This window comes from Anser cygnoides, chromosome 1 (genome assembly GCF_040182565.1).
Source record: "Anser cygnoides isolate HZ-2024a breed goose chromosome 1, Taihu_goose_T2T_genome, whole genome shotgun sequence".
NCBI classification, from domain to species: domain Eukaryota; kingdom Metazoa; phylum Chordata; class Aves; order Anseriformes; family Anatidae; genus Anser; species Anser cygnoides.
This window is the reverse complement of record NC_089873.1, coordinates 120,162,772-120,188,666: the sequence shown is the minus strand read 5'-3', so window position 1 is coordinate 120,188,666 and position 25,895 is coordinate 120,162,772. Positions and strand designations below refer to the sequence as shown.

General features: G+C 35.8%; 1 protein-coding gene across 12 annotated transcripts in view; it reads right to left on the bottom strand.

Annotated features, from left to right (window-relative positions):
* CASK (calcium/calmodulin dependent serine protein kinase) overlaps window positions 1-25,895 on the bottom strand; it is a 222,822-nt gene that overhangs the window by 65,642 nt on the left and 131,285 nt on the right. For 8 of the 12 annotated variants that reach the window (XM_066979985.1, XM_066979998.1, XM_066980011.1 and 5 more), the window contains exons 7-11: window positions 18,396-18,571; window positions 16,089-16,211; window positions 13,625-13,708; window positions 10,500-10,599; window positions 5,228-5,245 (exon numbers count right to left, since the gene is read on the bottom strand). In XM_066979985.1, coding sequence (XP_066836086.1) covers window positions 5,228-5,245; window positions 10,500-10,599; window positions 13,625-13,708; window positions 16,089-16,211; window positions 18,396-18,571 — 501 coding nt within the window. Of the gene's footprint in view, window positions 1-5,227; window positions 5,246-10,499; window positions 10,600-13,624; window positions 13,709-16,088; window positions 16,212-18,395; window positions 18,572-24,612; window positions 24,767-25,895 lie in introns of those variants that run through there. The other 4 variants (XM_066980025.1, XM_066979991.1, XM_066980017.1 and 1 more) reach the window with 2 other exon arrangements.

Sequence of the window (25,895 nt, the reverse complement as noted above, 5' to 3'; positions counted from 1 at the left end):
CATTGATGAGAAAGGCCTTAAGTGAGTTGTTATGCAGTCATACAATCTAAAGCTGAGATTTCAAATGATCTCTAGCAGTTACAGACAGACTATAAATATAAAAATTAGAAAAATGTATAAATATTAGGAAACTATAAAAAAAAAAACAAACATGAAATTGACCAATTTGACTGACTTTGAAGGCTCCATAAAGTAAACTTTGTTAGAAAACATTGCTTGTTGCCAACGAACTTCCAAGTAGCCTCAGCTAATTAGGTGAGATGAACATCACCCTGCACATCAATTTACTATAAAAATATGTACACATACAATTGTGCAGGACAGGTTGTAACGCCAGGGACAAAAGTAGAAGACTCTTCTTCAGAGTAACAGTAACAAAATCTGCACCAAATGTGGTTCTGTTGTGGTACTTGTGGATCCTACTGTAATTGCATGTTCCCAGTGTGTGCAAAGGAGCAGTGGTATTCCGGGCTGTATGCATAACCTCATTTTTCCTGTATTCCCATAAGACTATCTAAGAAAGGATGGCTGTGACTATTCACAGTTCCTTTGGTGTTGACATCTCTGAAAGGCTGAAAACTATGGGTTCTCACCACATTAAAAAAAAACCAAACAGCCAGACAAATAAACAAAAAACAGCCAGAATGCTTACAATAGTCTTCTGCAGTCATTACTAGTACATGAAACTTCTTTCACAATTAGTAGAATGACTTTTTAAGAATAATACCAAATTGCTTTTAAGAAGATGGGAAGATGAATTGAGTACCTTTCTTCTCATTGAAGCAGATCTATATTATTTGTCAGTTAGACCTATCTGCCTTATGAGACAGTGACTTGGCATTATTTCTTTACCCATTGTGTTGTCAAAGTTATCACAGGTATTTCCTGCAGATTCTATTACCTAATTTAGGAAAGACGGCCATTCAGAAACAGTTCTCTCTGAATTCTATCTCTAGAGTCTTCATAGTTCTCATACAGTGCCCGATTATCACCTGGGGTTAGAGCATCATGGACACTGGTTCATCAAGTTGCAAGTAGAAAAAGCTTTGGTGAAGCACAGTACTGTTACTGCATCCTGGCATCTAGCTGTTCTAACCTGGAGCAAGTGGTTTGGCTAGAAACTGATCTTTAGAGGTATAAAGTAGTTGTTCACTGCTTCTCTTGAAAAGAAAAAGTATCTTGAAAATACTATTCTAAGAAATAGTCTCGATATTCTACAACAGAAATATGTCTCCACCACAAAACACCCAGAAAATTTGCTTTTTGGAAGCTCACAAAACAGGGCAGGTAGAACTGACTTCCTGTATTATGCAACAGGCAGCAGGGAGAATTACTAGCTTCCTTTCATGTAGCACTGATACGTGATAGTGTATGACTAAAAGAGGGCTTAGGTAAAAATACTTAGATCTTGCTGCTAAACACAGAGACTGCCTGGCAAACACATTCTGAGAGAGAAAAAAAAATGAAATCTTATTTTTGTTTAATATTGACAACTACGCATGCACTTTGAAGCCTTGGTCAGTTGTAAACCCTCCTCTGAGCAATGTAAATTTGTGAAAGGAAGCCTGACCTTGTTTAAGTATATAACACTATAAAACGGTGACCTTTTTGCAAGTCTCCTGCAATTAGTACTCCAGAAAATGACTCTGCAGAAGACATTAATAGCCATTATAATAATAGTACACTTTTATTAAAGTGACACTGGCAAGATCCCAACCCCCTGGATATGTAGAACTGTATCGTATTATGTTAATTTCCCCACACCAACTACTAATTTTAATCCTGCTCATTCTCATAAACTGTCTTAATTTGGAACAATTCTTCAGCTATTCTACATGTTATTCTACAGGTATGTAACTATGCCTTAGAGATTTTACAGAGGCATTTAAATGACTAACCAAAGATTAGCTGCTATTTGTAGTTTCCCTACATACCACAACTCTGTCCTTATGCCAGTCAATCTAAAATCAACACAAGCTGCTTTTGCCTACTTCATCTCTTGGCTGTCTTCTTGTGTGAAGCCACTGGAGATGAAACTAAAGAACAATCCTGGGTCTCAAAGCAAAGGCGTTTTAGAAGGCTGGATTTATATTTCACTTTGTTTATGAAGAGGTCTGAAGCTAGCACATATAGCAAGGACAGCAAAAAAAACATCAGAAACTGATAGACTTTAGAAAGACTGAATGAAGTCACCGGATACAGTCTCATAAAAAAACAAGCTTATAATCTTTTGCACAATCAAGTGCAGTTCTTTTCATAAAAAAATGATCTTATAAATATTGTGAGATTCTGACAGTACATCTGGTGAAGAGACAGTGAGATTATTTTTATCAACTCTGCAATGTGAGTTTCAAGTTTCATGGATTTTTTAAAATTTTATTTTTAACATATGACAAGTAATTTAAAGATTTTTTGGTCTTGCATTAAGACTCCAGCAACATGTACACCTTTAGGCTACCTATTTAGTGATAACTGTATAAATCCATACCTTCATTAGTTTTGTTTTGTTGGCATCTTATTAAAATAAACCAAAACCACAAGCCATAAATGTTAAACAGAGTAGGAAATTAAGCACTGCATCAAAAATGCTGTGGAAATGATGGGGTGTCTGTCTGCTGAGATTTTCAAATCATGCTCAGATATACATTAAAAACTGTCCATATCAGCTACGCATGAATGCCTAGGCTCAATATCAGCATAATTATAAAATTCTCTGCCCATGTTACATGGAAGATCAGATTTGCCTTAGTAGCAGTGGACAAGAGTTAACAGTATATAAGAAAGAACCCTTCTATTGCCTCTTTCTGTAAAGAAAATACAAAACATACACTGTTTTCATTAAAGGCAAGAAAAGAATCTTTTTACAGAGACAGGACCTTCCCACTACTTGTGCTGATGTAACTTTTCAGCTTAACAGAAAGCCGACCGAGGCTCACATGATCTTCCTCACTTTAAACCACATCTGTGTGAATCACTGGAGCTGAGAGGCCTCTAACCTCACATGGTAATTTGTTGCTCTTTGCCGTGCACTCATTCCACAGCAACTGTCTCTGTCAGGACAGATGACAGCTGAAGCATGCATATATATATATATGCCTATAATTTAAAATAAGGCAGGAGATGCGTGTTTCGCATATATATATAGCAGTGTAATTACAACTAAAGACAGGCAAAGACTTTCTCCTCCTCTCATTTCAGCTTTATAGTGTTTACTGACTTCTCGCTTCCTGTTCTGAAACCAAACAGCCAAGTTTAGGTATGCTCTACATTTACAAATACTCTCATGCACGCATATAATTCTGTGAACGTTTCTGGAAAACAATCAAGACGGTAATAGTATATATATAGACATACACACATATATATATTTAAAAAAAGCATGAAAAGTAAAGGTAGAGAACTGGAAGATGGAGGAATGGAATGAGTGTGATGGAAGAATATGGTAGGAAGGTGTGATGGAAGAATATGGTAAAGAAACTGGGATAAATTAAAGGGAGCAACACCTCTGGAATGCACAAAAGGAAAGAAAAGCATGTAAAAGTTGGAGAAGAAAACCAAAAGAAACAGGTGGAGGAGAAAAAAAAAACAGGGAAAAAGGCAAAAACCATCCCCCCCAAAAACAAAAAGTTCCTAAACACAAGCAGGCATGCTGAGAAGAGTAGTATATATGGAACAGGAGAGAAAGAGAGAATGAGCAAGAAAGAGAGAGGAAGAAGAGCAAGGAAGAGGAAAGTGAAAGGAAGAAACTGGTGCTTGATTTTGAAGATAAACATTGTTTTATTCTGCACACACAGGGGCACTATGAGTTCATGTCTCTAGCTTTCTACATACTTGGGACCTTTACACAAAGTTCGCCAGTTCCTTTTCTTAGCTATCTCTCACTCTAAAACTAGGCACAAGCATGACAGAAGACAGACCAGGGTGGTGGTAATGAAACATGTAGTGAGAAGGTATCGTTTTTCAGAATAGACCCACACCTCACAAGTTGCACGTTCACACGCAAACAACCCAAGAACTATTTTAACAAAGGAGTGCCCTTCACTACTACTGCCTTCAGTACTTTCTTTAGCATTGCAGAAATACATAGAAGCCCTCTCCTGACCAGTAAGTGGGCAGCACAGCCTTCTATTCGGTAAATTTACTGAAGAAAGAACATTCCCAAACAAAATCAGTGGCTGAGGCTTTGTATGACATTTTCTTTTTTACTACAACTGCATACAAATAATCCTGTTTCAAAAACTTTTATATAAAAATCCACTGAGTTCTCATTCTTAAATTACTGGGCATGCATTCTGAGAAGGGGAAATAGGAGGAAAAGGAACAACTTCCGCAACCTCTAAGATCAAAAGAATCAAACAAACAAAAATCCATGACTTTGTTCAGAAATGGAGACGTGTCTTGCTGCCCTGACTTAGGACGGAAGAATTATTAGTTTACAGATCTTAAAATGGTACAGGAAGAGAAACACTTTCTATATTTTGTATTTTGAGATGCTGAATTTGTTTGTTTTCAAATGCTTGTGGTTTGTATTACAAGGTCTAGAATTTCATACCTGCTCTTCTGTCTAGCACAGTCTACAGGTTTAGAAGTGCTTGTGCTTTCAGTCTCTTATGAAGTGTGCAGCTAACTTGTGGCAGAAATCTCCACCCTCCACGCCACTAATATTCCTTCATTAAGGGGACACAGACTGTATAGTTATTTAAATCAGCTGTATGCATATACACAATGTATATGCATATATCACGTACCACGTCAACACAGAATAATCAAGAAAGTTCATGCAAGGTTATCGCAAGAAAATATATGATTAATACTACAGTATATGCTTAGTGTTCAGGAGAAAAAAAGTTGTTAGTCCATGAAAACATTAATTTTGGGAATTAAAATGCAAAACAAAACAATTTTATCCCATATTAATTTAATGAAAATGTAATCTTATTTCAGTTGTGTTGCAAATACTGAAAACGAAAAAAAACACCAGGTAATTTTAATACTGCCTCTAACCTTGAACATTCAGAATTCTCTGGAAACCATATTACTTCTGGTTAACTATACTTTGAAAGTTATAGACAGATTTAATCAAAAACATACAGGCTATTTTTTCTTGATTAGGCAGTATTAAAACTGAAAATAGTAAAGTGAAGAGAAAAAAGCTGATTTTTAAACATGCAAAGACACATACAATAGCTGAATGATATGCCTTGAAGGAAAACAAAGGGATACCTACTTTCTGCTGCTAGAAGTCCTAGTAGGAAGGCAGCATTTGGACAAACAACAAACAGTATGAAGATTTCAGAACAAGCGATTTATAAAGCTGCAAGCTAGCATACTACTTTAGCCAAAAATAGTACAAACAAAGCAACTGACAATACCCCCCCCCCCGTTTTTTTTTTAATATGGTTTCTACGTCTGAAGCAAATGGGACTTGTGGAGTAGGATGGGGGGGAAAACAAGCACTTGGCATTGGGAAAATAGCACATATATGAAGTGTTAGGCACCTAAAATACCAGATTTATTCCAACATTGGTACACAGTTTCAAAATACTCAGAGAAAACATGATTTAAAGTAAGAGTACTGTAACAGGTGAACTGAAAAACTATCATGATATACTGTAAATAAACTGTAACATCATATTAATTGCTTAATACACTTATATTCACAAATTAGAATTTAACAATTCAATTATATTGAATTTTTTAAAACACGTTTCAGTGATTAAATTATGGAAACTACTTAGAAATAAAACCATTTATTACTGATTTTAATTCATGGTGACTTTCTATATTGATACTTAAAAATCTTTGTACCTAAACACACCATAACAAAGATAAATAGCTGAAAAAATGTAAAGATAATGGGGAGCTGGAAACACTCAGACTTATCTGAAGACTGACAGTCAGTCATACTTGTACAACTAGGGATTAATGACAGTAAATTATAAGGTGAATACAACTTATTGCCTTCTTCCATACACTCATACTTAAAAATGTTACACAAGATCCTTTGCAAATATTTAGAAAATCAGTGGTAATTTTTGCATAACATTATTTCTTTTTCTTCCTTGTGTAGATGAGACTGACAGCTTTTAAGTTATGGGCGTACATTGCTCATGTTTCATGGAATCTAAATTCCACGTAACTACTTGTGGATTAAAAGTAGTTGAATTAAACGAGTGGCCACATGTTTGTTGCATGATCCCACTGTGAAAGCCTATCAGACTGAGCTTTTAAAATTTTATTATTTTCAAATTTGAAAATCAAGAACTCATACTATTCAAATTGTCTTATTTGACAGGACAAAATAGTCCCAAAAGGAAAAAAGCATAACAATTTAAATTTATGTAAAGCACTAATGAGACAAAATATTGAGATGCATTTATAAAAATGCCATATGAAACTTTTACGTTGCAATTTGAAGAAACAAGCTAGAAACACTCTTGTAGATTTAAAATGCCTGCTTCTTAGGCAAGAAAAAAGCACTGCCTCTATGTTCATCACATTACACTTTTACCGCAGAGCTCAGAGAGCACATAAATGTTCAGGAAGTACTGCAACAGTGCTATTTGGTAGCCTAGGCTAAATAAGTACATCTGGTCAGTATATCTAACATATAATATGCTGCTCTACTTTCTATGTGGTTAAACTGAAACAAAGCATTATAAAATGCTTTACAAGAACTTCATAAGTTATTCTGAAACTTCATCACATATCAGCATACAAACTCCACAAACCAAGCTATACAAGCATGCATGATAGAGGAAAGTTCTTTAACTAAAAGGTAAGATCTGCTTTAATCTAAAAATCATCATTCAGTTTTCCAAAGACAATGGATGATCCACTGGCTTAACTCCTACAGCAACTCAGTAAATGTGAAAATATGGCTACAAAAAGGTTTTTGGAAATACAAAGTCGTAAAAGAAATTCTTCATTTTATGGGCTTCACTGACAGTTGGCTTAAAAACCTAAACGTCCTGAATCTACTTAAACTCCAGAGTAAACTAAATGGCCTTCCTGAATTCAACTTCCCAAGCAAAATTTTCACACAATTTCACAGCGTTTCCTTGGTCTGCCACAGAATGTGTGACTGAAGAAGGAAAAATCAGAAAAATGCAAAGTTTTTGTGCTGATGATGCTCATTCTTCAGCCAGAGGCATTGTTACCAAAATACTTGAAAATTATACATCTGGTTTCTTCTGTCATGGGACAAATGGTTATCATATGACATAAACAAAGGAAAACCTCTATCTTGATCTAATGTGCAACCAAATGATAGGAGGACCTAGAAGGATGGGAGGGAGCAGGAGGGGGAAGGTCAGCAGAGAGCAAACCGATTATGAATTTCTCTGTTCCCTCATTAATTTCATGGTCCACTTTAAACACTCTCTACTGGGGCAATTTTTTTCATGTGCCATATTCAGCTTTTAGAGCTGCAAATTGATTACTTCTGCTTTATATTTGTTTCAGAATATTAAAAATATCTAAAACATTCATTAGCTTGGGAAACTGGCATTTTATAGTGTCACGAAGACAGGTGGCTTAACAGTCAAATGTTTTAACTTCTGGCAAAAAACATTTGCAAGACACTTGCCATATGAGCTATTTAGTGCATTTACTGGAGAAGTTGCTGAACACAGAGTATCAGCAGTAAAGTAATATTTTAGTTTAATTATTTTTTATTATTATTTGCAATTATTTAGTTATTAAATATTTACCTAATTTTTCAAAGCATTTTTAAAGCCTTTATTATAGTCTCTCAAAATTCTGCAAGATTGAATTCTGCTAGGTTGCCAACAGAGCGCTAGCAGGATTAAGTCATTCAGAGGACAATCGCTGATGAAAGAGGGAATAGATAACCAAGAACAAATATATAATAATAAATAGCTGCAGGAATCAAGATTTTTTAACAGTCTGTAGCCAAGAAAGGAAAATGTATGCAAAAAAAATCTGGTTGATTTTAAATTAAATTTATCTGTGTCTGCTCACATCTAATTTATTTATGAAATTTGCTGATCCTCATTGGAAAGCACTCTAATAAGAATATCCTCTGCAATTATGCATGTCAAAAAGTCATCTGACTTGCTGTCTATAGTGCTTTGGTATCACAGGCTATTGCTGTGGGAATAGTATAGGGAAACGCTCAAAACATCCAGTAATCCCAGGTTCACAACACTGAGGGAGAACACCTCTAGCCTAATCTGGAAAACAAAACTGAAATTTTCTGTTTCTGTGTTTAGAAAGACCTGGAGGACAGTATATACAATTTGCATAAGTTAATAAGCATTTACATTTCTGCATCTTTGTCTCAGTAGGAGCTAAACATTTGCCAATTCATTTGGGCAATGACAATCATTTAATTTTAATGGTATGCTTCGTGAAATTTTATGGGAGGATTAAGTAGACAGCTACATTTAAAATATTAAATGTTCTTCACTAGAGTTTATGATTTGAAGTAACATCATAAGTTGTTAGGAAGGAAACTTAAATTACCTGAAGACAGTCAAGTTTCCACTGACATTCGAGGGTTTTATGTCTAATTTCTGTAAACTAGTTCAGTTTAGAAACATCACAAGAGCCTGTGTCTGCAAGTCAGAAAAATCTGAAAACATAATTGGTGCGATTCTGAAGAGGAAACAACACAGATTTCCATATCTAGCAATTTCAGAAGCTGGAAGTTGCAGTATCTTTTCTTGGAAGGCTCAGTGTTTATCCTCAGATATTAAGTATTTTATCAGCTAGTGTAGTCAGTGAAAAGTACTCACTAAAAATGGTTTCCTGATCACTGTGATCTCCCATCAGTAAGATCGACAATGTTATTTTAGAGAATTATAAAGCTTTTCTAAGAAATCCAAGCTATCGTTTCAGTTATTTCAGAGGTGAACACAGTGTAATAATGGACCTAGCACAGATATTCTGTAGAATTTATGTATGTACTGGATTCATGTGTTCTGTGAGCAGAAAAAATAGACCATGTACCCTTGCTGTACACTGATGTCTGCAATTACATCACTTCATGAGGAAGACACATGTCCTGTTGATGTGAGACTGAAACTGGAAAGAGGAACGGCAGTTTTTAGACTAGGAAAGTTACCACTGCCAATCATGTCAGTGGCCTATTCATTTTATTGAAATGGAGGAAGTAGCTGGAAACAAAAATTAAAGCACTGAAAAGTAACTCTGGGCGAAGTCAAATCAACTTACTTTCTTTAAAACTATATACAGATCCTTACTTACAGGTACATCAATTATGCCAAAGCTGGCTGCCAGAAGTTAAGCCACGAGGCTGTAATTACCCATTTGCAATTAATGATCTGAGATCCCCATTCATTTCAATGGAATTTATGAAAAGTGAGCATCTTTAAGCACTAAGCAGTCTTTGTATTTAAGCACTCAAACTTGAATTCCAAGAAATAAAATTTCAGAATTTCAACAAAAATATCCCTGAATTTGTAAATTAATGACATTGAAATAATTCAAGATGACTTGCTCATATGAAAGAAAAGCAATACTTAACATTTGCAGCCAGTAAGTAATATTTTCACTTAGAGAATTCATTAGCACACAGTAGTTCAGCACATGTAATTGAGTTTCTGAAATAATCTTCTAGTAAAGAAAGCTTTATAGTTACAAGCATCCTTAGCTCAAATATTCTGCCAGTACTATTTAGTTGTTTAGAAAAATAAAAGAGACTTATATTAGCCTTAGATTTTCTTACAAGTTCATTTAACTTGATCCTAAATCCTTATTTTAGAACAGTTAGGCCAACATATGCTTTTGGATTGCAGATTTTGAAAGTAACGTTATGTGAAAATTAAGATACATAATTATGACAGGGCTGTTTTAATCAAGGGACTACCAAGTGATTTAAATACCCGACTATGGGCTGAGGACAAAAGTACTGCTGGAAGCAGTGTTACACTCGTGCCCAAGGCCCAGCTACATGCCCATAGAACAGTATGTGTTGTCCCTCTTCTCTTGAAGATTCGGGGATCTGGCTCATAATGCCAGAAATACTGCCCAGCCCACTTTAAAGAGGAGACCACTTAACCATACTGTTCTCCAAAACTGTCAAGAGTCTCTGGTATACAATGGTTTCTTTTTGTAAATAACTATTACCAGGGTATGAGAACCTTGCTTCTGCCTAAGAATTCAGGACAAAAATTCAATATGCTTTTACACTCAAGGAACGTAAAGAGATATATGAGGTTATGGTGCTATTGGTAATTAAATACACATAAATAAATACACATAATTAAATTAAATAAAATCAAATAAAAATTCAGATGATTTCTGTAGAATCTTACAGCTCTGTAGAAATATTCTCTTGATTTTCTTCTGTCACTAACACCATTATGACTGAAAAATATGTATGCTTTCACATTTAAAGGTTAACTTACTATGTAAGTTTATGAAATTATGAGAAACTAATAAATACTTGGTACTCTAGTCAGTACAGAATTAAGACAGATAGACTGCAGTAAATATACTTTCTGCTAAAATACCTGAGGAGGTAGGATCTTCAGAGAAGTCTGGCAGCTCTTCAGGGGGGTCACCATAGAAGGAATTGAATTTGTGGCTTGACACTGCTGCTAGTACTGCCCCCTGAATAAAAACACCCACAAAGTCTAAATTACACAAAAAAAGGTTAATGAAACATTTCCAGACACCCTCAGTCACTCAACCTCCCAAGCTTTCTTGTGTGTATACCTTTTTGGTGAAGAGTAAGTAAATTTCATAGTCTTCATCTGTTTTAATATTATCAGTAACCATACCTAACAAAAGAGCTGTTCATAAACTAATGAACAGTAACTACATGCTTTGTGAGGGGATTCATGAGAGCAAGTCTTTAAGGGAAAGCACTTTAAAAACCTCTTTGATAAAAAGTAACTCATAACTCAGCTTCTCAATGTTAAATGATATAGAAAAAAGAATAGTCATCCATTATGGAAGGCCAAATTTAAACCAGTTTCCAATGATGCTAAACAACCAAACAAAATGCTTGAAGAATAAAAATATTTTGCTCAGATTATATGTTAATTTGTACAAGTCAAATCAAAATTGTAAATTGAAATAATTACAATTTAATTTACTGAGGCAGGTGCTAAACCATGTCAATATGTACAGGTCTATGCAATGGACAGGGTTTATCTGAAAGTAATATGATACTTAGACTATAAATACACTGCTTTTTGAAATTTTTAGATCTGGATGTTTACACACTTGCAATGGATACTATTCATGCTTGAAGAACACAAGCAGAACCCCTTGGACTCTGGAAAACAGAAAAGAATTTGGCAAAGGTCCTTAAAAATCTCCACAAGTCCTAGTTTATCTACATAAAACCAAATTCAGGATAGGTTGAGGTATAAAACTTACATCAAGTTAGCAAATAATGGTAGAATTTTCTTCCCCCAAACAGATACTTTCTATAATAAAACCTTCTGAAGTAACAAAATTCTTCCAAGTTTATTTACGGGGTGGCAGACAGGGAAAATCTTTTTAGACATATTTCTGAGCACTGTGATTGGCAGGACATTTCTGTTAAAAACAACAGGTACTTTGCAAGTTTCCATTAAGTGCACCAGGTGACTTCGGCAGAAATTTTAAATATGCCTAACAGTTAGAGAGTAGTCATGAATAAAACAGAAATCTCAATGCCCAGACTTTCAACTCTGTCTGCTTACAAAAATTCAGCATGTTTTACAGTTTTAGCTCCAAACATTAGACAGCACATAATGTAACTCTACAGAGCTAATGTCCAATTACATTGGAACTTCAAATTCGCATCAGGTTTTATAAAAATCTTTAATTTTATGTTAACTTCTGAAGCAGAATGTTTGGTAGAAAGAAGATAAAAGGAGCATACAAACTCAGGAAGAAGACAATGGTCCTAGATAAGACAGCTAAAAAAGGAACAAATTTTTTTTTTCCCTACAGTTCAATGTATTCCAGACTCTAATATATTTATTATGTTAAAAACATCAAGCAGAAGTACATAGCTATTGCCCTAATTTGTTAGGGATTAAAAAAAATGCTGTGCAGAGGCTACAATAAAAGGTTAGGGTGATGGAAGGTGGGATGGGACCTCTAGTAGTCTCCCCAAGAAAGCACAGGTTATGTGGTGTGCTGTTATAAATGACAAGAAAAATTCTAAATTTCTGTCAGAAATTTTTAAAAGATTCAGTTGTTAGGATTAGTATTAGTATCTTAATTAACATTCTAGTATATCCTTTGCTTTAGAGAGGAAACATCATTTTTTTCCAACAGGGAAAAAGACTTCATAAAAATTAAAAAAGGTTTTAGATAAAGTAATAATCATGAGGCATAGATATCCACAGTACAATGTAAACTAAAAAACTACCGTATTTATCTTTTCCTCTTACCTGGACTGGATGGATTAGTGAGTATAAAATTTAGTCTTTAAGGCCAAGCAATACATTCTTATTTGACAAATTCTCATGATCTGACCCTGACAGCATCAGTATATTTGACATCCATCTGAGATATCTATACAAACATGTAATAATCTCAGGCTGCCTGAATGAGTGTTACAAGGGAAATTACAAAGCTAGAAAATGGTCATCTGCTCTAACATATATTTACTTGTACAAATAAAGTACAGTTTAACCACTCAGTTTTTAATGGCTTATATATGCAAACTGGATAACACAATTTCAAGAAACATTCTGCAGAACAGTGCTTTGGTAGCACTGGTAGAATAAATGGTAGAAAACAAACTGCATGTATAAATGCTCTCTGGGGACTAAAAATAGTGGCTTCCCTCAGAAGAAATCTGGGAAAGACCTGAAATTGTGTCTACAGTAGGAAAAGAGATCATATTCTAAAAGGTACTAGCTAACATTTTAATGAAAGTATTATCTGGACATACAAACCACCCAAGAGAAAGTGCTATCATAAACTACAGCAACTGTTACATCCTAATCATCAATTGCTTTTGCAGCTACCTTAAACTTTTGCAAAGCAGCAACTAAATATATATATATGGTTCTGTGTTTTATTGCAAATTCTAAAATAGCTCGCAAGTTGTAATGCTGCACGTTTCTGTTAAAGTTTTACCGACCTTTCAGAGTATTTAAAGATGTTTCTGTTAACCTTTCCAAGACAGGACCAATTTACCATTTTGAAAGAAAATCATGCTGTTTTGGGCTAAAATGTTAACATTCTTTCCAATCTGGTTGAGAAATAATCTTGTGTATAGGGGATGAACTGAAGAAGACTTCTTTGCTCTCTTTGAAGAAAAGTAGTTAACATTACTGTGTTTCTTTTACCATAAACTTAACACAATAATAATGGAACCCACTATTCACTCCCCTCCAATAATTCATACGATGGAGAATTACTGAATTAATGTAAGAAGACCTCATACACACCTTGGTTGATACCAGACAATTTGCACTGGAATTTAGTTTGAAAAGAATGAACTAAGAAGGGATGAACATCCCTAATAAGACATCATTGTGATGGACCATTGTAGATCAGTTTCAACTTTGTTATTTTACTGCCGACTTTAGAGTACAGATTTCTCTTAGTGCTTTTAAAATTAATAAAGTATCACTTGAAATTCAAATTATGTAACTATGTTGTTTTAACACTACATTCATTTTACCTTTAGTTTTCGTCTTGCATTGAATTTTCTCAATTGTTCTACTGTTTCTGGAAGATGGATCTTGTAGGCATAGCGATCTCTCTCCTTAAAACAAAAAGCAAAACAGAACAAACCAAAGATTAAATACAAGTTCTTAACATTATCTTGACATTAACAAACTAGGAAAGAAATGCAACAGCTACTAAGTATCATAAGAAGAATGAAGATTTGGTGCAACCTAAGGTAAACTTTAAGAAACTGACAGGGACTGAAGTATTTTGAAAGAATCCTTAACTTGGGGCCAGAGATATTTTTGTTTCGTGATTTTGTTTCCCACTTTGTGGTAAGACCCTATCCTTGTTTTTTACTCTTATGTTGTAGAAGTTTGTGGCTAATACTGAACTTTGAAGCTGGCAAGCACAAAGCTGGGACACACAAACCCCAGAGAAGCAACACGTACAAGCACTCTCCTAAGGAGTTCCTGATAACTTGGCTTAAATTTGGGATATGGGGTATCTGCACAACAGAGCAGGAAATGCCAGCTTGATGGCTGCTGACACCAGGTGCTAGCTTTCATGAAGAATTCTCCACTGTAGATGCAGACCAAAAAGGTGCCAATAAATAGCATGCAATGGGAAGCGAACCTGAAGCAGCTGAGTACTTTCTTCTCTTGCCCCAAATCATCACAGAAGCTACATAAACTTATTAATTTAATGTAAATGTTTATCATATGGACCTCTTGAATCAGAGTGAAATCACTGGCAGAAGTAATTCAATCTCTGTATGGTGCCAGATGCTTCTATCCCATATCGTATGTGATTGCTATCTATAAAATGGTTAGAAGAAAATTCTGAGTCAACAGGGAAGGCAGTTCATCTTAGGCAAAAGTAAGAGACAACTGACTGACAGAATGTCAGCCTAAGCTTGGAAGAAAGACTGTCTTAAACTAAATCTTCTCTCTTCTTGTCTTTCAACAAATAAGGGTAAGACCAGCAAGAGACCACAGACATCAAACGTAATATAAGCAGAATCTGCACATTTACATTACAGAATGAACTTTTTAAAAAAAGCCTAACTAGATTAGTTTCTCAAACAACATAGATGGCATTTTCTTCTGCTTAAATAACCCTCATCAAAACTCTTGCTTTGTCATCTAAATGACACAAGATGAGAAAAAGTCAAATTACAGGCAAAGGTAGGCCTCCTGTGTTTACCACAGACTCAATTACTGGAGTGTAATCATTTGGGATTCCCAAATGTGGTGTCCATTCCTATGCTCTGTGAAATTGATTCATTATGCATGCCCCAGATGAACAGACAGAACTTCAGCTCCCTTTGGGTGGAAAGGTTCAAACGTGCAGTTCCCAGTATTCAGAAAAGTGCCATAACTGTTAATCCTGACAGGTGCACACTCCTGTCCTCTTTTTATAAACTAGAATATTCTGTAGGTAGGAATGCAAGAGTCAGAGCCAGAAAGAAAGCAGTGAAGTGAAAGAATAACTCCATTCACTAGTAGTTAGACCACTTACTTGGAGGGAGAAGAACATACCAGCCTGTACGTGTCTTTTTTTTTTTTTTTTTTGTGTGTGTGTGTATGGTCAACACTTGTCTTAGGTAAAATGGTCCAGGAGTGGACACCAGAATCCCACCCTTTCCACTTGAGTGCCCTATTTAAGTTAATGATAATATGACTATACCCTGGGCCCACATTACAGAAAATAGAGGATAAAACCAAAAAATAATTAATTAATCGGTTTCAGCCAAAGAAAATACAGTGCTCTTAACCAGCACCTGCTACTTTTCAAATGTGTAACACACCCATCCTTTTCCAACTCCAATGTTCAAAACAACTTATTTGTGGGACTGCTGAAAGCTAGGTGTGTATTCTCCTGCTCCTCTTGTTAACCTGCATTGTCCAGCAACTGTTTTTCCACTGGCTCAAACTGCATTGTAAGTTCTGCCACCACTGAAAAACAATTTGATTACCAGATGCCATGTAATTTTATGTAGTTATAGCAGCCTTCGAACAACTCACCACTACATAGTTATTTCACTCTAGTGAGACATTTTGTGAATCTAAGGTAAGAAAGCAGGCATTTAAGTAATGCAATACACTGAATTGCTATATGCTGCAATAATAGGAAGGAGATCTGGATAGGACTGAGCTAAGAAGAGATCAGAAATTACTCCTCTGGAGTTTGAGAACCACAGAAAGACACAAGAATAACTTCTTAAAGCTTATTTCTACGCAGTCCTACTCCCTATACTCTGATGCTGTCCAAGATGCTTAAGCGAGTTTGCTCTTGCTGCTAAACAAGGGTTCAAGCTTGGAAATAACCAAAAACTCAAGCTCTAGTCTCACAAAACATTTAAAATATATTATCACACATTTTATACAATGTCAAGTGTAATTTAAAATTGTAAACAAACAAATCTTTTTCTCCCTTGAAGAGAAAACTGATATGTAAACAACCGGTTTTACTACCTTTAACCAGGGATGATTCAGTGCTTCATATACTGTTATCCTTTCTGCTGGATCCAGCATAAGCATGCGGCGTACCAGATCTTTGGCACTTTCGGAAATATGGCTCCACTGCCTAGGATTCATCTGATTGCAAGCAAGAAAAAAAGAAATAATATTAGTAATAAGAATATAAACCAGAACCTGTTCTTTATGGAAGGTAAATGACAGAGATTTAAGAGTGGCTGGTACTTGTAAACATTGTATCTTAATAAATGTGAAAAGAAGTTTCCAAACTTTTTAGTAACTCACAAAACTGAACATTAGTTGCTTTTGAAATGGCATAAAAATTTGAATACTGTGAATGTTGCATCACATAAAAGCTGACATATCCATGGCATTAAAGAATTACAGTATAATTCTCTACCTATGATACATTTTGTTGAGATAAATGTGACCACTAGAAAAAAAAACCACACACACAAAAAAGTAATTAGGATTTGTCTGACAGTTAACTATGCATATGATAAACACAGAAATTAAACCTACTCCTGAAATCAATATAACGAATGGGAAGATAATCTATCTCTACCAACCCACAAGTTAAAGCCACTGATGCTGAGTAAAAAGGGAGACACTTAATGCCTGTTGCAAACTACTCTGGTCCTATCCCACAGACATCATGGACAATGGCTCTTCCCAATAAATTCCTTTCAACTTAACAACATTTAAGCATCTTCAGCCATGCAGACAGGAAGGCATACTGAGATGTGATCAACAATACGAGCAATTGCGGATTTCTGTGCACTTAGAGCAGAACTGTATATTTATGAAACAAGAAAGATGACTTAGAACATGTTTTCATATTGTGCATATACAGATTTGTGTTCAACTGTTGTTGGGTGGGCACCCAATAAAACCATACTAAAACAGGAAAATTCTTACCATTGTAAAGGATTACAATGGTATTACGCTTTTTCTAGTACTTTCTCTGATTTATGAAGAAATTAAGTTTTATTTGGATGGTACATTGCTAGTTTTATTAAAAGGAATTTCAAAATTATAACTTGTCTTTTTACAACATTTCAATCTGTTCATTTAAAAAAGTCAATTTTACTTTAAAACCAGTCTGGGACAAAAAAAATATTGCTTTAAATTGGAGCACTCTGGAACATTATCTGGCTATGAAATCCACATTTATAGTTGTCATTTGTCTTCTCCATCTCTACTAAAATGAAGGTAATTGCAAATGTGTAGCAAGACTGTTTTGAAATCCTTATACTGTTTTCACTGAATAGGCACATAACAGGAAACGGGAACAGAAAAGGAACTGAGAAGACACAATGTGCTGGCCACGACTTTTTTTTTTAAACAAAGAAAAATTAACTTGTAAGCATCCAAAGGGTTTTAGCTGTTTGATAGATTACATAAAGAAATCTTCCATAGAGTAAAACTGGAATGTCTACCTGTCTATGAAATCAAAAAACTAGTGTCATGAAGAGATATTTCTGTATCTAGGTATACAACATTTAAAGAAATGTGCTCTTGACCAAGTGCAATGCCACAGCTGTCACTTACATTTTAGTTCACATAAAAAACAAAACAAAACAAAACAAACAAACAAAATCCTTCATAAAACCTATTACAGACTATCAGGCAGACATGCTGCCTGACTTTCCACCCATTCTCTGCTAATACACAGATCATGTATGACTTTTAATGGAAAGAGAGCACAACTGCGTGTTCTTAGACAAAACAGTAAAAACAGCGAAGTTGAAGTTTTACATTTTTCTCCATAATGGCTCTAGGATGACTACACTGTGAAATATGCTTATTTTGCATGCACACCAATTTGCTTTCAGTTGCAAGTGGCTCCTTTTGAATAATTAGTTGCAATTTATTGTACTAAAAAGAAAAATGCCTAACCACACGTCTACAGTAACAGGCATTTTGTTTTAAATCAAGCCAATATGATGATCAGTCTTTATGATTTTTTTTTTAATTTGGTTAAAAAATATAAATGATCTCTAAAGTGAAGGTAACATACAGTACGTTATACTTCACGGCTAAGCTCAAGGTACAATTAGGAGCTATCTGTTGGCACTCATTATTTCATCTGTGTAAGTATTTCTGTATTTTTATTCCTAGCATTGATACAGAACACAGTAAAAACAAGACATACTGGAGAGAAACCTCTCTCTCCCTGTGTAACATAGGCAGCTTTCTATTAGCTTCAAATTTAAGTCAGGCTAAATACAAAAATCAAATTCCAGGAATTTTACAAGTGGAGTTCATCTCACTGGAAAAGGACTCAGGCATACTGTCATTTACCTTGTATTTTCCTTTAATAATGCCTTCAAATAATCTTTCCTTGGTTCCATAAAAAGGCAAACAACCGCTTAGCAGGATAAAAAGGATCACACCACAACCCCAAACATCTACAGGCTTCCCATAAGGTTCCCTTTTCACCACTTCTGGGGCCATAAAATGAGGTGTTCCTACACGTCCTAAATGGAAATAGAAACAAAACAGAGTCAAAGTGATGTGTGTCAAACATGTAAATAAAGAATACCACTGCATTAAACTAAAACAGTTTTACAAAGTTTTCTTTATAGATCAAACTTTTATTCCTTTTTTTTTCCTTAAATATTTATTAAACATATCCAGTGAGACAAATCACTAGGTTCTCTTTTGCTTGATTTATACTCCTACAAATTGAATAATATTCTAGCCTAACCCCACAAAATGTGAAACATTTACATAAAAGCACTAAGATTCCCCAGTGGAACATGGCATACAGATGTAAAAATATCAATTTGGACAACCTTGGAAACAGGGATTACTTATCTAGAGAGCACATACAAAGATATAGAAGAATTCTAACCTACACCACTTGCTTGAAAAAGCTGCTATGCAAGGGCATAATCTGCTCTGTTGATCTGCCCAAACCTTAGCCAGTCTGCTGAAACTGCCAGCAAGACTGCAAAATGCTAGCAAATGTGTTATTTACTTATTTGCTGCAAACAGCATCTTCCTGCAGATAAAAAGATAATGCTGATGTGTCCCACCTAATGCTTTCAGCGATCATCACACAGTAATGGTACTCTACTGATTTTACGTTGGAGAGAATGTACACCCACAGAAATGAAACATATTTAGTATCAACTAAGCTTCTGGGTGGATAAACTGATTAGAACGACTTCATTCAATTGCTATGTAACACATTAAGCCAAATAAAAGCAACAGCTGTTTTATCTCTCTGTATAAATGTTTCCCATTCTAAAGATGCTTGTTTTCACTGAAAAGCATTTGCAAAGGTACAAGAGTTACATTTTGAATGATCAGGGCATCACTGATGGTTAATGAACAATGAAGTCTTTGGATAACAGTTGTTTCACCGAGCACCAACAGAAGATAAAAAATCACAACTAGCAAATTGTTACTGCTTGTATCACTTTCATAAGTTAATTCTTGCTTACAGATAGGATATGGTACTTCAGAGTTTCCATTCAAGGCCAGCAGCACCACTGTGCTGGCTAGGAGAGTTTACAACGTGTTAGCACATTATTTATTCTACTGAGTTTTGTCTTGTAAACAGATTCCTTCTTGACTAGCCTGTCCTGCATGCCATCTGAATGTGATTTAGTTAAGTCACAGCACTGGTAACAAACACCTGGGAGGTTATTTGGCACTAGCTTACTCAGTAACGATCATTCTTCATGTATACCACCTAATGCAGCAATATGATCTAACCATGCTCTTTAAACTAGTTCCCATTCTTTTTGCATCTATGAGGATTAAGAAGTTGACAGAAAGATGGTAGCTTTTCCAGAGTACTGTTCTTAAGGAGAAACAACACCACTGGCAAACTTCATCTGGTTTTGTGTTAAACCCTTTCAATTTCAGTTTATGAGGTATTCACTCTATCAAATAAATGTTAGGAACATGCATATGACAAAGGCATTTTACCTTGCCACTAAGCTAGGCTGGCAAACTGAGAAGTCTATGCAGTGTAGGCTGACATGATAGTGAGGGAATAGTTCCCATGCAGGGGGAGTAAAATATTGAGATGCTGAAGTCCAGCTTATCCCTCACATCGCTGGGGAAAGAGGAGGGATATTTACTGTGGAGAAAGACATATGGACTTGGGGAAAGCTAAATAATTCTTTTTTGTTGTTTATACACAATTTATAGGCCTATGTCCCATCTTTCAGAAAGCAATTCTCTAAGCTCAGAAGTATGAGGGGAAGAATTATCTCCCTTGATAACCCAAAGTCTCTCTCTTTTGGATATCTGGGGACAGGGAGGGGAATGAAAAGGCAAGGTACACATATCCAGTATGCATAAGAAATTGCTGTGAACTTTTTTTTTTCCATGTGCCTGTAAGTATCTTATCTATAATGCTTTCCCAAGATTTTTCCCTAAGATGCCATCATTGGTGACAGCAGAAGTGTCAGTATTTCCACCTTTGTATCAAGCACTGCATATACATAAAAAGCAACAGCTGCCTGTTCAAAGTATATGCATATTGCTAAACCTGCTCATGTGACATTAGTGGTATGCATACCACAGTGTGAAAATTTTTGATACAGAAGACATCATGCAAGACCGCAAGGCAGCCTGGCTTACCCAAGTCTTGTTTATTTCAGTGGTAAACTTCCTGGCATCTGGGTGCAGACATACCCATTTGCAATTTTGGAGCAGGTGTAACCTTTCTTACACATTGAAAAAAAAACACAAAAAACCACACCCCAAAACATTAGTGGTAACAAAGCTCTTGTTCAAATCTTTTTTATCCATATGAATGGAAAAACATATTCTGAAGATTCTGCCTTGCTATAGGGCTTTCTAATTGCTGTTGTGAATCCAGGAAGTCAAGAGAAAAGTGGTTATTCAAAAGAAAACAGCAAGACAAGATATCACAAGGACAAACAGAGCTATTTGAAAGAAGTGTTAAGCTTCAGGGAGAAACTGTTGTCTGGATCAAGTAGCTAATGAAACTACAAAGCCTAAATATCAAGTGATATCTAAGTTGATTTAATGTATATTTCCAGTAATTATATGCCACGCTCTCAGATTGGGACCTTGTGTTATTAGGAAATAAGTGTTGCAGAGGTGAACATATTTAAAAAATGACTATGTATTGTCAGAGAAGTGGACCTATTTTTTTTTTTCCAACATATTTGTGTCTCCTGGGCATTTGTACTACGGGCCTACAGACAGAAGGCCTACCGAGAGTACATCTTGTTCTGAGGAAAACGTGTCCTTGGCAAACAGTTACTGGTCCTCCTACATTTTCTCCTGTGTTGTAAAATAGCATATTTAACAGCAACACATGCTATGTGAGCAACATAACAGCATTACTGGGTGCAGGTGCTGAGGTTCTGTCAGCGGGGGCTGCAGGGGTGGCCTCTGGGAGAAGCAGCAGGAGCTGGCCCACGCGGGACATGGCCTGTAGCAGCCGGTTCCAAGATGCACTCACTGCTGGCTGAAGCTGAGGCAGTCAGCCAAGCTGGTGGTGCCTCTGGGAAAGCATATTTAAGGGCAAAATGCAGCGCAGCAGTGAGAGGAGTGGGGAAAAGTGTGTGAGAAACAGCCCTGAAGACACTAAGGTCAGAGAGGCAGGAGGTGCTCCAGATACTAGAGCAGAGGTTCCTCCCCTGCAGCTCTTGGAGGAGACCACAGTGGAGCAGACACCCACCCTGCGGCCTGTGGAGGACCAGGCTTATCCTGAAGGACTGCAGCTAGAGCTGGGGAAAAGTGTGTGGAGGAAGGAGCAGCAAAGGGGAACCACTGTGGACTGACCCCAGTCCCCACTGCTGCTCAGGGTGGGGTGTCAGGAGCCTGGGAAGGAGAAGGAGGGAGGTGATTTAATTTTTGTCTTTTCTGTTACCCCTACCTATTTGAATTGGCAATAAATTAAACTGATATTCTCCCAGTCAGGTAGGTTTTGCCTGTGATGCTAACTGGTAAGCAGTCTGCTCCGCTCTATTTTCTGCCCTTATCCTGATGGGAAGGGAGAGTATGAGTGTATGTACGAGTGACCAGTGGGAGTCTGGCCCGTAGCCAAGGGCAACCATGTGGCTGTGCCGGTGTTGATGTACAGAATACCGATGAAATGGGGCAAAATAAGACAAAATTTTTAACAAGAATCGAAGATACAGCTTGCTCCTTTCAATCTTTTAATTTTTGGTTTTCATATATTGAGCATCACCTTACCTGAATTAATCACAGGCTGTACGAAATAAGTAATCTACAGTGTCAAGAGTGTATGAAAAGTAATTTTTTGTTTCCTTTTTCTCTTAAGCAAATAACATTTCAAATTAAAATTACTTTGCAGAAATCAATAAGCAAGAAAAATCCTTCACTATTCATATTTACTTGAAAGTATATGCAGAACAGTATAATTGAATGAAATGGAGCATTAATCAGCTTCCCTAAAGTCTGAAAGCAGTGTCTTGATATTAGACAACAATTTTTAGATTTTCTTTCCCCTCTCTACCTCTCTTCCAGACTACAGCACGAGGAAATACAAAAATACTTACCTAACTACTGAATATGAACAAGGTGCAAACATAGTTTGCAACAGTACACTTAACAAAATTGCAGACAAAACACAACATACATTTTTATGCTGCACCCATCCACTGTTCCTTAACAACCTTCACCATATTACAATATTTTTCCATATATTTTTTGCTATCAGAACTAGAAAAACACAACAGCTTCTTGAGATTTATTTCTTACTTTCTGTGGGATATTGGACAAATTATAACGTTGTTATCTCAAGCTTCCTATTTTGCTTTATCTGGTGGCCATTCAGTATATGTCACCAGCACGTGAGGCTGCACGTTATTTAGAACACATGAGCTCTTAAAGACAAACTCTGAAAGAAGTTAAAGTTAAGAGACCATCCCAAATCTTCTTTCTCCTGTCTTGAAAGTTAAAGAACTTGGATCACAGGTAGAAAAACTGGATCTTTGTTGCCCTGGTTCAAAACCAGAATACCATACAAACTCACATTAATGAAGTGCTTGATGTTAAGCAGAAGGACTAGACTAGTAAGGTAATAGGTAAAATTTTACACAGCTGTGTAAGAACCCAACAGACTGCTGCTTTAACTATTTTAAAAATTATGTTACTTAACAGCATGCTAAAAAATCAGTACTACTAAATGTTAATACTCACTTTTACATTTAAGATGAGAACTATATAAACGCAAATGAAGTGAGACAGAAGGCCAGGCTAACCTAATAAAATACAGTCATATACTACTGCTAGATTATAAGTAGTGAAAATAATCACAAAATGATTTGGTTTTGCAGCCTTTCTAGTGCAGATTACAAGATCCTGATAATTTGGTCATGTGGGCAGACCACAGTTATGTCTCCATGAAAGAGCAAGCCCAGAACGAGCAGAAACTTGACAGGTTGAGACCTGAAATGTCCAGTCAAGCAGGAGAAAAATGCATACATATGTATATATATATATATATATACAAAGATGTTTCAAACTCTATTAAAAAAGCTAATTTCTGGGGCAGCTGTCATCTTCATGACAACTAGCTACTACACTGGGTTCAGCAAAAGAGGAAATGATGACTTTGAGGTTATTCTAGAAACTTATCTGAGCAAGGAGTACTGCACTTAGCTCAGCAAAATGAATGGAGTATGAACTCACATAGAAATGATTTTTCCTGTGTTGCAACTACAAGAACTGTAAGGTGACTGTCAGTAACAGGATAAACAAAATCTACAGACAACAAAGGTTGCTAAAATCATGGATACTCAATGCTCTTTAGGCCAGCTATCACTTTTGCTGATAATTACCAAGCAGAAAATTTGTACTCTATACATATCCAGTGTAAGATTTTAATATTGTTCAAAACAGTTCAATAGTCTTAAAATATTTCAGAAACTTTTGCATTTTCTTTGGTGTTTTTGCAACACCTTTGCATTTTTTTGGAGGTAGAGTGAGACAGAACAGTAAGCAAAGGCATTTTCCCTTTAAAAGGTATCTTCTGCCTGCCACAGGTCTTTTTTCCTTCTAGATATAAGAGCACTCATAAGACTCACTGCCCTTGCAAAATAGTATCACTATATTTGCATAAATATTGCATGCATGCACACACACGATTTTCAGTTGTATGTGAGAAGAAACCTTTTGGAAGACTGGAAATCGATTTGCTCCCTGTGTGCTTCTAAGCTCTCCTTAACAATTCTAGAGTAGCACTAACTGAAAATCATTATATGAAGATGCATCTGTGGCATCTGTTCAATGTGATACTTGCCCCTATCCAATTCTTTGCAAATGCATGTAGCAAAGTGTATGCTGTCTCAGGAAGTGCTTAATGGTCACAGACATCAGACATCTTAGTTCTACAGAAAAGCTTTCTGATCTGTCAGTTTTGAGGCATATTAGTAGTGTGGAAACTTATAAAATTGCTAATTTTGCTGATCTTTTTTTTCTGTGGATAAACAGAGCTTCAGTCTTCAGATGTTGTCAATCTGATACCATTTACAAGCACTAAAGATAAATTTTGACTTACCTTTGATAATTTAGTTTCTATGACTCTTTCCATATTATTCCAGACAATAGGGCTATGCTTTCCACAAGAAGAAGAGTATATAGAGAGACCCAATCAGATTTTGTCATCCCTAAGGCAGGGGATTGATGACCAAGATATCAGAAGGAGAGTCTTTCAACAGCAGTAGTATCTGAACGATGTATTAGGAAACAACTGGAACAAATAATTTTTAGGAAAAAAATGTGAGGTACTAATAAACATCACCATCTGACCTCTCACAATAGTGTAATATGAAATATGTTCTTAAATTAAGGAGTTTCTAAAAGAGTGGGATGTCCAGAATAATGTGGAAGGAATTGAAGAATCACACACATCAGATAAATCATACTTTATTACTTTTAATTCCTTTCCACATTACTCCAGACAATAGAGATGTTTAAAGCAGATGTATGGAGAAGATGAGTGGATTAAAAAAAAACAGGCAATTCAGCCACAGCACAGAAGATTGTCCGAAGAAAATCTATTTTAAAAGATGTATCAGTAGACAACTGGACACCTGAATATTAGTGTTGAGAAATGAATACACAAAGATTACATGACAGCCAGAAAAATTATAATAATTGATTCACTGGCCTTTTCAGCCATAATACTATGATGCAGGAAGTAAACCTGAGTTGACTTTTAAACACATTAGCCTCCTATAAGTCCTCTCAAATCAACCCAGATGTGAAGTGGAATTTCTGAGACAGTAAACCACAGCTGTATCCTTTAAATAAAACATAATCTATTAAAGACAAAGATTTGAAGCGTCTCAATTGTTTTTGTTTTCAAAAAATAAAATCAAATCAAAAATAGTGAAATGGTGCTGTTGTTTTGCAGAGAAATGAAACACTTCCACTTAAGTGAAAGAAGAATACTAGTGCAGGAGCTCAGTTTACAGACATTTACCTGTCCTTGGAAAACAAAAGAAAGATTTTCTGTATAATTCAGACACTGATGATGAGTAGGAAAAAAAAAAAGTCTAGATAGCATAAAAAAATTCCAAAAATACAATTTTAAACTGGTGTTTAGAAAACCACCAAGAAGATTATTTTACATGAATGGGAACAAAACAAAAATAAAGAACTTAAAAGAGATTTTCTCCCAAATTTCATGGTCTTATTTGCAGGAAAATTTATGGTAATGCCTTCCTTTGCCATTTTTGTAGTAGCTTTTGTAGTAGCAGGCCAGCTGACAAAGAATCAAGAACACTTGGTATTTGTGTGCTTTAAGATTTGTGTGCTTAAGAACATACTAGATGTTTT